The sequence below is a fragment of the Rhinoderma darwinii genome, chromosome 3 (assembly GCF_050947455.1).
Source record: "Rhinoderma darwinii isolate aRhiDar2 chromosome 3, aRhiDar2.hap1, whole genome shotgun sequence".
Lineage (NCBI taxonomy): Eukaryota > Metazoa > Chordata > Amphibia > Anura > Rhinodermatidae > Rhinoderma > Rhinoderma darwinii.
Window position 1 is genome coordinate 12,853,173 of NC_134689.1, and position 12,283 is coordinate 12,865,455.

The 12,283-nt window shown below is 41.9% G+C and overlaps 1 protein-coding gene across 2 annotated transcripts in view; it reads left to right on the forward strand.

The window, feature by feature from the left end:
- The window catches only part of WNT7B (Wnt family member 7B), an 89,410-nt gene that overhangs the window by 46,203 nt on the left and 30,924 nt on the right, over nt 1-12,283 (forward strand). For both annotated transcript variants that reach the window (XM_075855936.1, XM_075855935.1), the window contains exon 2: nt 6,359-6,585. In XM_075855936.1, coding sequence (XP_075712051.1) covers nt 6,359-6,585 — 227 coding nt within the window. The remainder of the gene's footprint in view (nt 1-6,358; nt 6,586-12,283) is intronic.

The window sequence follows — 12,283 nt, forward strand, 5'->3', positions numbered from 1 at the left end:
TATGAAAAAATTATTAAAACAAGCAGGAACACTAAACATGAGCTCACTGAGTGACAGACTGGTACAGAAGGAGGTCCCTGAATCTATTGGAAATGTTGTGGTGGTCAATGCCAGAAGCAGATGGCTCCGGTCACAGTATAGCGGCCATTCTGAAGTGCTGCAGCTCTGCTCCTATTCAAGTCAATAGGAGAGAGCTGCAGTAACCAACCATGGCTGCTATACTGTGACCGGAGCCATCTGCTTCCAGCACCGACCCTACATAACATCTGGTGCCTGGAGGCGACCGGAACAGCTGATGGGTGTTGGGTCTGGGTGTCGGACCCCTACCGATCCTATACTGGTGACCTATCCTGTAGAAAGGTCAACAGTATGAAAAACATTCCCCAGCCTGGACAACCCCTTTAAGTAGCTGGGCAAAGGGTAGCTCGTCAATTGACTGGCAGAGATTAAATGCAGTAGAGGAACGAGGGGAGAGATATATTAACTGGGCAGCTTAGTTGATGATGTATTGGAAGGGTGCAAGAATGTTATAAGGAAGGTCACAGAAAAGGACGTTGCAGTAGTCTAAGTGGGATATGATGACGGCATGTACAAAAATTCAAGAAAGAAATGGCGAAATCAAAGGTCATCCCGAGGCAGCGAGCTTGTGACACAGGAAATAGTGGAGCCATTAACTGTGATTGATAATTCTGGCAGGCGGGATGAATGGGATGGGAAAAGATAATGAATTTGGTTTTGTCCATTTTGAATTTTGGGTAGCAGAAGGAAGAGAAGTAGTCACTCTAGGACTCCTTAGATTCAATTTATCAGGAAATTTTTTTTTATGCTTAAAGAGTAACTATACTTTAAAAAAACTTCTGACGTGTCATAGTGACACGTCAGAAGTTTTGATCGGAGGGGTCCGAGCACTGAGACCCTCAACGATCTCTAAAACGAAGCGGCAGTAGCGCTCGGGTGAGCGCTAAGGCTCTCCGTTTCTGATCGGCTTTTCTCAAAAAGCCTAGAAATTGGTCATAGAAATTGGCCTAGAAATTGACCATAGAAAGTCTATGAACCCGTATACCAACTGCTCGTCTTTCCGAGAAAAGCCGTTCAGAAACGAAGCGGCTCAGTGCTCACCCGAGCGCTTCTGCCGCTTCGTTTTAGCGATCGATGGGGGTCTCGGTGCTCGGATCCCTCCGATCAAAACTTCTGACATGTCAGAAGTTTTTTGAAAGTTTAGTTACCCTTGAAATACCAAGACCTTATCAGGTATGAATCACTCTCTCACTCCGTGATTCACTGACAAATATTATTGATAGGTGTAATAAAGTGTCTGCGAGTAATGTCTGGCCGTGATTATGAGAACATCGATGTACACTTTTGTTACCTTAAGCACAGCCATCTCCTATGTGGTCGTGGTTGTTATGACTATACCGGCCAGCTTAAGTTCAATCAGCTATTAGATATTATCACGGAATCTAGACCGAGACATTCGAGAGCGGAGAGAAGTGCTGTGCTCTAATCTGATGCTACATTGTCTGCGACCTCATTGTGTATCTTGGTGGTTGAGATGCTAAACTTGGTTGTCAAATGTAAGTTATTTCAATGGTATTGTTATTTTTACAGTGTAATTCCTCCAGTCAGTCACAAGATCCCCCCTTTAACCGTGTGTTTTTAGTGTCTGAACTTTTTTTTTGGTGGAAATTCCCAAACTTTCAGGTAGACGTGCAAACTGTGTTGATTCAATTCTATCTCTACCCATGGTCACTGATCAGTCCCTACTGAGGCATGGCTGTCGAGAGATGCCAGGAATTGCTGACTGTCAGTCATTTTCCTTACAGGCATAGGGGATTTAAAGGAAAACTCTACTTTTGAACCACAGTTAGCATAATTCTACTGTTAGGGGTCATGTACATGGCCGTACTACAGCCTGCTTTGGGCCCATACTATGCCTCACGTTGGTGTTCTTCCCTCCCAGATTCACATTCCGTATTATGGATGAACCATACATCGGCACACAGAGTCCCTACAGGTCTATAATGCCGACCTGTACGGATTCTGTGTCCCACTGTCTGATATAAGATTGTGAGTTATTTCATATTGTTTTCTGCATTACTATCCTAAGCGAATTTCAAAATTCTGCTGGTCGCCCTTGGTAACAGACAGCAGTTTAGCTCCAGCCCGTTGTCAGTCATGTGACTAAAATGCCTACAATGCCCTGCTCTCTGGTAACATCAGCACACGTAATGCAGAATCTTTGTGACTCTATGCAGGTTCTGTGCACATGTGCAATGCACATCGCTTGCCTATCTTCATCTGTCCCATAGAGAGAGACTGAAGCAGTAAAGCGCATGCTCAACCACCGCTTTATTCAAATGGGGACAGTATGGCACTACTATGTCGTCAATGTATAGTACTGATTATATAGGCACTGTATAGCACTACTATGTGGTCACTGTATAGTACTAATTATATAGGCATTACTATGTGGTCACTGTGTGGTGATAATTATATAAGCACTGTATGGCACTACTGTGTGTTCACTGTATAGTACTGATTACACAAGCACTGTATAGCACTACTATGCGTTCACTGTATAGTACTGATTACATAGGCACTGTATGGCACTACTATGTGGTCACTGTACTGTACTGACTATATAGACACTGTATGGCACTACTATGTGGTCACTGTATAGTACTGATTACATATGCACTGTATGGCACCACTATGTGGTCAATGTATAAGACTGATTACATAGGCACGGTATGGCACTACTATGTGTTCACTGTATAGTACTGATTATATAGACACTGTATGGCACTACTATGTGGTCACTGTATAGTACTGATTACATATGCACTGTAGGGCACTACTATGTGGTCACTGTATAGTACTGATTACATATGCACTGTATGGCACCACTATGTGGTCAATGTATAAGACTGATTACATAGGCACGGTATGGCACTACTATGTGTTCACTGTATAGTACTGATTATATAGGCACTGTATAGCACTACTATGTGGTCACTGTATAGTACTGTTTATATAGGCACTGTATGGCACTACTATGTGGTCACTGTATTGTACTGACTATATAGACACTGTATGGCACTACTATGTGGTCACTGTATAGTACTGATTACATATGCACTGTATGGCACTACTATGCGGTCACTGTATAGTACTGATTACATATGCACTATATGGCACCACTATGTGGTCAATGTATAAGACTGATTACATAGGCACGGTATGGCACTACTATGTGTTCACTGTATAGTACTGATTATATAGACACTGTATAGCACTACTATGTGTTCACTGTATAGTACTGATTATATAGGCACTGTATAACACTACTTTGTGGTCACTGTATGGTGCTAATTATATATGCACTGCTATGTGGTCACTGTATAGTACTGATTATATAGGCACTGTATAGCACTACTATGTGGTCACTGTATAGTACTGTTTATATAGGCACTGTATGGCACTACTATGTGGTCACTGTATACTACTGATTATAAGGGCACTCTATGGCACTACTAAGTGATCAATGTGTGCTGCTAATTATATAGGCCCTGCTATGCGTTCACTGTATAGTACTGATTACATATACACTATATGGCACCACTAGGTGGTCAATGTATAAGACTGATTACATAAGCATGGTATGGCACTACTATGTGTTCACTGTATAGTACTGATTATATAGACACTGTATAGCACTACTATGTGGGCACTGTATGGTGCTAATTATATAGGCACTGCTATGTGATCCCTGCATAGTACTGATTATATAGGCACTGTATAGCACTACTATGTGGTCACTGTATAGTACTGATTATATAGGCACTCTATGGCACTACTATGTGGTCACTGTGTGGTGTTAATTATATAGGCCCTGCTATGTGTTCACTGTATGGAGCTACTTATGTATGCACTTTATGGAAGTTTTTTGTGGGCAGTGTATGGCGGTATTATTAATGCACAGAATGACATTATTAATTGCGGTATTACCCCCTATTTCCCTGACTCCGGACACATTTTCTCACAGGGGCCACCATATCACAGGTCTTAAAACTGTCCGCTAATGGTTTTAGACATATTGGAAATCTTAGCCTTCGCCCCCCTCTCCAACCTCCAATGTAAGTGGCTTTTAAGGACATGAGGATTAAGCTCCTTCTGAGATTTTGTGTTGTCACAACTTGCTCGGCGAGGCCCTCACACTGTAAATATCTCTTGTTTCTTCAGCACCAGACAGAGCACTTAATGCCGACAACAAAATGGCTGCCCCCTCCCCTTTCCCACTTTTACAAAAAAAAAAATTGGAAATGCCACCAAGACAGGACTGTAATCCTTATCCGCAGAGTAAAGAAACAAAATGCACTAAAAAACGTAAAAATGTCAGATAAAGAAACCGTCGTTTCCAGGCCACGACAGATGACGGGTGATAACAGAAGATCGCTGTGTGTGAAATGACCGACCGGGTTCACGCTAATGGTAAAATAGCGGCCATTGTGATGTCATTACTGATGTATTCTGTGCATTACTAAGGCCTCATGCACACCAACGTATTTTTGCGGCCGCAATTCACCCGCAAGTGCGCGGGTGAATTGCGGCCCCATTCATTTCAATGGGCCCATGCACACGACTGTGGTTTCCACGGTCCCTGCATTGCCCAGGAGCCTGGACCGCAAAAAGTTAGGACATGGTCTTATTAGGTCTTATTACGGCTGTATTTTGCGGCCATGTGCACGGCCCACGAGTGACACTCCGCGGCCGTTTGAGACATAAATCACGGCCGTGCACACCACTAGGGTCATGTGCATGAGGCCTTATTATTCCCGTCGTCCATAATGGACATTGTAAAAAATTACGGACTCCCTAGGTGGAATCAGAATCGGAGGAATTCATTTTATCTGCTAAGAGGAAATGATGTGTCAAATTAACTCTTTGTCACATGACTACTTGCGACCTATAGGAAGCACCAATTATAAAAGGACAGTTTCCATAGTGTTTGCCGACCGTTATAGGGAAATATTTTTTATAGGTTACTTTAAGGATTTAAAGGGGTACTCCAGTTTCAGTAAATAAAGGTTACTTTGTATAATGAGAAGTTTAATTTTTTTTTTTATATACTTTCAGTATCAAGTCATCACGGTTTTCAAGATCTCTGCTTGCTCTCATTCAATTGGAACCTTCATTGTTTACTTCCAGTGGATGATAATCTGTCCTGATCATGTGATCGACACAGAGGCGGTCAGCTTATTACAAGACACATCTCTGATTGGCTGAAACCAGAATACCGATTTTAATTGCGAATTTTTAACCCTTATGATATTGCTTTGATTTAAAGGGACATTCCAAATTTACTATGATTTCATGATTTGAGGCCAAGCGTTGTATAATAAAAAGTTTTGCAATATTCTAATATACTTTGTGTATCAATTCTTTATGGTTTTCAACTTCTCTGCTCATAGTCAGTGAATGGAAATCTTCATTGTTTACTTTCAGAGGATGGAAAAATCTGTCCTGAACATGTGATGATTACACATGGTTCGTTAAAGCTTCAGTACAGGTATCAGAGCTCTCTAATGAGCCAAGTTCTTGTTCCTCCCACATCTGGATCGACCGGTGGCTATTTTTTCTTTAAATTCTCTAATGTATGACTACCATAATTGTCTCTTGGTTTGATCTCTGCTTGCAGTCATTCAACAGAAGCCCGGACATGTTAATGACACACAGGTCCGTAGCTCGTTACCAGATCACGTCTGATAACCGTAATGAGCCCTGCACCTGTGAGTCCATCACATGACCAGGACAGATTTTTTTATCAGCACCCTATTGAATAACTGCAAGCAGAGATTTTGAAAAGCGTGAGAAATTGATACAGAAAGTATATTGGAAAATTGTTTAACTCTTCATTATACAATGAATAACCTTTATTTGCTTCAACTGTAATACCCCTTTAAAAAAACAATGCTACCTCCATTATAAATAGGGGTTAGGTTACTCATAACATTTAGCAATGCCGTGTGCCCAGACCCTATGCGGCGGCACATGGAGTGTCTACGGGGCCTGTAGGCACTCCGTGTGCCCCATATGGTGCTTCCTCCATTGCTTCTAGGAGAGAATACCTCCGTTGTACGAAACGCAATGGAGCCTGGATCTGTAATAAGGTCGCGTGTATGAGGTTCATTGTCGTCTTTTATCAAGTTCTACTTGGCTATTATATATGTTTTTGGGTGACAAGCAATATGGCCGCCATTACAGCTCCTATAGGGGTTGTCACCCGGCTTCACCTGCTGACTGGTTATATGACTCCACTTTTATTTCATCTCTGATAGCTCATTTTATTTCTTTCTAGAGCTTTGTCATCTGTGGTGGCTTTGGGAGCAAATATAATCTGCAACAAGATTCCAGGGTTGGCGCCTCGGCAAAGAGCCATCTGCGAGAGCCGCCCGGATGCCATTATAGTTATTGGAGAAGGGGCACAGATGGGGATCAATGAATGTCAGTATCAGTTCCGCTACTCCAGATGGAATTGCTCAGCACTTGGAGAGAGGACGGTCTTCGGACAAGAGCTACGAGTAGGTAAGCAATTTCTATCAATATAGGGGATGGAAACTGCTGAGTAAACTTTGATGTTACCCCTTTTTTTTTAATATATATATACACATATGTCTGTGAAAGCGACAATTGAGAATGATTTATGAAATATATGCTGTGGTCTTTACATTTCTTTTTATCCATTATTTGTACACTTATATAGTTTGTATTTTCCTCAACATCTCTGCTTGCTGTTAGTAAATGCGATCTAGTTCTCCTCACACAGCTGCATGACTCGCTACAAGAGGAAGTTTTGATCCAGTTAATTAGCCCTGCGTCTGTGCGCGCAGCACATTTCAACCTTTGGAATTAGGGTACATTCACACGTCCCGGTTGAAGTGCGGTTAAAACTGCATCCGAAATTTTTTTTCACTGCGATTTGGTGTTTCTCAATGCAGTTGTGGTTTTTACCGCATAGGTTTTTCGGATGCGGTTTTAAGCTTACCTCAACTGCAAGGTGAAAAGGCACCCTAAAGCTAGGTTCACATGTTGCGTTTGCGTTGCGTTTTTGAACTGTTTGTCTGAAAAACGCATCTAAAAAATGAATGTTTTTTAATTACCCATGCGTTTTACAAAGTGTATCAGCTGTAAGCCTAAGGGTATGTTCACACGACTTATTTTCTGAAAAAACGGAAGCTGAACGACTCCAAAAATCTCCCCATTGATTTCAATGGGAAAAATGGCGTTTCATTCAGACAGGGCGGTTTTTTAGACGGCGGTTTGAAAAAACAGTGCGTAAAAAACGCCCCGTAAAAAGACGTGCATGTCATTTCTTGAGCCGTTTTTGGAGCCATTTTTCATTGTGTCAATAGAAAAACAGCTCAAAAAACGGCTGCAAAAAACGCATCAAAAAACGGCTGAAAATCAGAGGCTGAGTATTTTACAGCCATTTTTACTTTTGCGTGTGAACATAGACTTAGGGCTTATTCAGACGACTGTGTATCACGTCCGTGTGTGACGGCCGTTATAACAACGGCCGTCACACAGACTCATGTATTTCAATGGTGCCATTCACACGACCGTTGTTTTAACGGAGCGTGTGAAGGGTCCGGGAAAAAATAGGACATGTTGGTAAACATCGAGCAGCGGAACGGGTAGCGATTATTTTTCCCACACTCACTTAGAAAACCTGTGCTTAAAACTAGGCGTGATTATATATATTTTTCTGCATTTTTATTATACAGGCGTCCAGGTGCCTTGTGCTTTTTTGTGCCTGCCTGTGCTTGAAATGTAAGCGTATGTTCACACAACCTATTTTCAACCGTTTTTCGGGCCGTCAATGTCCCAAAAAACGGTTGAAATATCGGAAGCATATGCCGATGGGGTATTTTTTTAAAAAACACCTCGTAAAAAGAAGTGCATGTCACTTCTTGAGCCGTTATTGGAGCCGTTTTTCATTGACTCCATAGCAAAACCACTCCAAAAATAGCCATAAAAAACACCGCAAAAAAACGCGAGTTGATTAAAAAAACGGCTGAAAATTAGGAGCTGTTTTCCCTTGAAAACCGCTCCGTATTTTCAGACGTATTTTTGTTAAGCGTGTGAACATACCCTAATGCTTCCCCTTGCTACCAATGGCCCCCAATGACAACTTCTGGCATTTTCAATAATTGGGCACATTATTGGTCCCAGACATGCTGGATTATTGGGTTTTGACTGTAAATTGTTTTATCCTTTTATTAGATGTCGGTGAGCTGGTCGTGTGACCCATCTTAGCTGGTTTTGCCTACAGCACGTGTCTCCTGTTGAGGGTTGCTGTACCCACATTACACCTACTTGTATAGTAATATTATTATAGATATATATGCCCTAAAAAAAGAGGTCTGTCTGGTGACTAAAGCTCTCTAAAAATATTAATGGGCCTAATTTATCAAAACTCTCATACAGCAAAATTGTATTTGTTGCCCATAGCAACCAATTAGAGCTCAGCTTTCATTTCTTAAACTGTATTGGGAAAATGAAAGCTGAGCTCTGATTGGTTGCTATGGGCAACAAAGACAGTTTTACTGTTAGAAAATAGAAGAAAACGCCGGCAGCGCATCTAATTATGTTAATCCACCAATCAACACAATGCTCTGCTTTAGGCTAGGGCTACATGGCGACTTTGGCGGCAAAGATCACTGTGTGCATTGCACATAATGAAAGTCATTGTGGCCACGTTGCGACCTGCGGCAACAGCAACGCGACATTCGCAGGAAATCCAGTAATGCAGCCACATTGACTTTCATTACGTGTGATGCATGAAGGGGCACATAATCAATCCAAGCGTATGCCATGGATGGCATGATTCAATGGGCAACACAATTGGGGAAGATTTATAAAACTGTGAAGACACTTTTATACGGACCAATTATCGGGCATTCACAGAACGCTCGTTCCCGATAATTGTCCTGTGTAAACAGGGCAACGATCAATCGATGAACAAGCAAACACTCGTTCATTGGCTGATTGTAAAGTCTATGCAGCCCAAAATATTATCGTTGTCAGGCAGCCGACATGATGAAAATGTATAGGGACGAGGGATCGTAGCAATGAATGCTCGTCCCCATACATAGCTCCTTGTGAAAGGAGAAAACGAGCGCCGCTCAACGAGCTGTCTCATTGATCGGTGCTCATTGTTATGGCCAAAATGGGCCAGTGTAAAAGGACCTTAAAAGAGAAACTACCTTTGTTGCCCATAGCAACCAATCACAGGGCAGTTTTCATTTTTTCAAGAGCATTATGAAAAATGAAAGCAGGACTGTGATTGGTTGCTATGGACAACAAAGATAGATTTTATAATAATAAAGCAGAGCATTGTGTTGATTGGTGGAGTAAGATAATCAGGTGTTTTTGTCTATTTTTCGTCATTACATATGGGGCAATCGCCTAATAAACATTTTGTCACTTATAGTTTAGTTGATTGTAGATCAAGGGCGTACGTACCATAGAGGCCGACCATGCGGCTGCTATGGGCCCTTTGGTGAAAGGGGCCCAATCATGGTTGATCCTTTCCCCTTTGCTATTGGGTGTAGGAACAGTATTGTTTACAAAAATTAGGGGGTAGAATTGGCCCAAAGATTGCGGAAAGGGGGTAACATACGCCAGGCCCCTGTGTAACAAAACCCATCACTATAATGGGAGCCCAGTTCGATCTTTGTTATCGCCTCCCCCCTCGCTTCTATGTACACCACTGTTGTAGATTATAATTATTCTGTCAAAATTGAATTCTATATATTGACCTCCTAAGCTGTCAATCTAAACAGGTCGAGCTGCAGTCTAAAGCATGGGGGAGGAAGAGAGCAGCAGCTTGAGACCCTGATAGAACTGGAGGTGGATTCAGATCAGATTTGTTTCAGATTCACGATAATGCAGCTGATGGTCAAACTGTTGCATCATTATCGATTCCACATGCTGAAGGAATGACAACCAATATGGCTGCCCTTCCTGTTGACCGTTTTTCTAAAATGGCCACCGCAACGGAACGGAAAAAGGCCAATGTAAAAAATCCTATTAAAATTTAGGATATAGATTTTATAACGTACATTTATTATATAAGATTATTTTTAATTTCCCGACCCACGTGCCCGGCCTTAAATAAGCTTCGGGAAGAGACGCAGAGAAAACAATCTCAGTGTATATGTATTTAAGGTAAAACTAAAAAAAATAGCCCGTAGACCTCCAATGGGCTCCAAAGCCCATCAAAGGCAACGACGTTACGCCCCAGGAAACGTGCTTCTTTATGGTGCTGGGGAATGTGTCCCACTGACAGTTCAGGCCTTAGGATATATAAAGAGAGGTTACTTATCCGTACAAGCAGGGATGATGTCTATGGCTAAGGAATGTATCTATATGGATGTTTATGTAAAGTTTTCCACAGAAATGTCAAGTAGCAATGTAGCATTAACTTTAGTTCATGACCCTTTGGTCGTAAAGCGTGATTTGCCGTAAATAAACATTATACGTCCTATGAATGGATTTATTGACTGATAATAGGAATAGATACTGGGAGTGATCCTTTACATTCGATGTTTTTCAACATGTTTTTCTATGTTAGGAAACAACTTCATAAAGTACATTTTCATAATTCCTTGCCCATAACGACAATAAGGGTATGTTCACATGCAGGAATTTTTCTGCGGATTCAGCCGTAAAAATCTGCCACCCATTAATTTCAATGGGAGCCGGAAGCTGATTATTTCAGCCAATAGGAAAAAGAAGCGTCCTGCTCGATCTTCGATATTCTTTTATACATAGCTGGCCATATACATTAGACAATTGTTGGCCGAACCTGCCGATTTCGGCCGACTATCTAATATGTTTGGGGGTTTCTTGACTTTCCACCGATGGCAGATATTGGGGGAAATGAGGATTGTGCACGTTGGATTTCAACATACCCAATCCTTTCTTCCCGCAGGAGATAAGCTGCTTCCAGACCCCTTTCCCATTGGCCGAGCGTACATGTTTACGGTGGAGTAGGGAGGATCAGCACTGGTGGGTGTCAATGAGTGGGGAACACCACCACGTATCAGAAGGAAGAGACGGAGATGCTTGATTCAAATTCCAAACCCCTTTGGAGACATTTTTATCTTGGGACCTCTTCGTATTGCATGACCAACACCAAGATGAGGATGGCAATGGAGCCTCGAAGAAATGATATGGTCGCCATAGCTGAGCGTACATGTTTATGGTGGAGACAGGAGGAACAGCAGTCGGATGAACGAGCGTCTCTAAAGTGTATGGCCTGCTTTAGAAGATGACACTGGTGGGGGTCAATGAGCGGGGAACACCACCGAGTGTCTAAACGAGGAGATGGAGATGCTTTATTGAACTTCCAAACCCCTTAAGAGACATTTGTATCTTGGAACCTCTTCGTATTTCATGACCAACGCCAAGATGATAGCAATGGAGCCTCGAAGAAATGATGTGGTCGCCATGGTTGAGGATTGCTTTTCACTGTGAATGAATTTTTACCGTACTATACAGAGTTGGAACTCTTAAGCGTGGGCGTATTTTTGGTTTGTCTTCCCTACATATGTTTTTTCCAAAAATTGGAATGGATCCTGACAGAGGAATGTATGAAACCCGACTATTTTGCTTCTTCCTTCTGGTGGATTCCAATCCTGTCTTGGGTAACAATAATATACGAAGGGTTTACGGACTGAAACTACGGGCCGATATAGGAGCCTCCGACAGGAGAAAGAGTCGCCACCTGATTGACACAGATGTCGTCTTATCGCCCGTTGACTACTTATATATCATTTATCCTTTTCTTTGATGTGTTTCCCACAATTATCTGTCACTAACGCGTCAGGTGACGATGCATCTGTCCCGCTTGCTCAGTGCTAAGCTAACAATCCCGTGACCCAAACACAAAACTTTCATCTTCTTAGCAGCCGGACTACAGCCTTGTTTACAAAGGAAGAGCAGAAGAACTTGGTCTACATTTGTTGTAGCTAGTTGAATTTTTAGAGGGGGTTTCCATGATTTACACAAATCATCTTAGAATAATATAATATATATATTCACTATATGGGGGTTATTTTCTTCAAATAACTTACATTGTGATCCTCCCGAATCCTTAAGTCCCAATCAAAATGGCTGCTCATGAATATTCATTAGAGACCCGCCAATGCCCAGCCCTCCTAAAATAACAACTGTGAATGTGATTGGTTAAAGCTACCATCTTTGAAGCTTAAAGAGA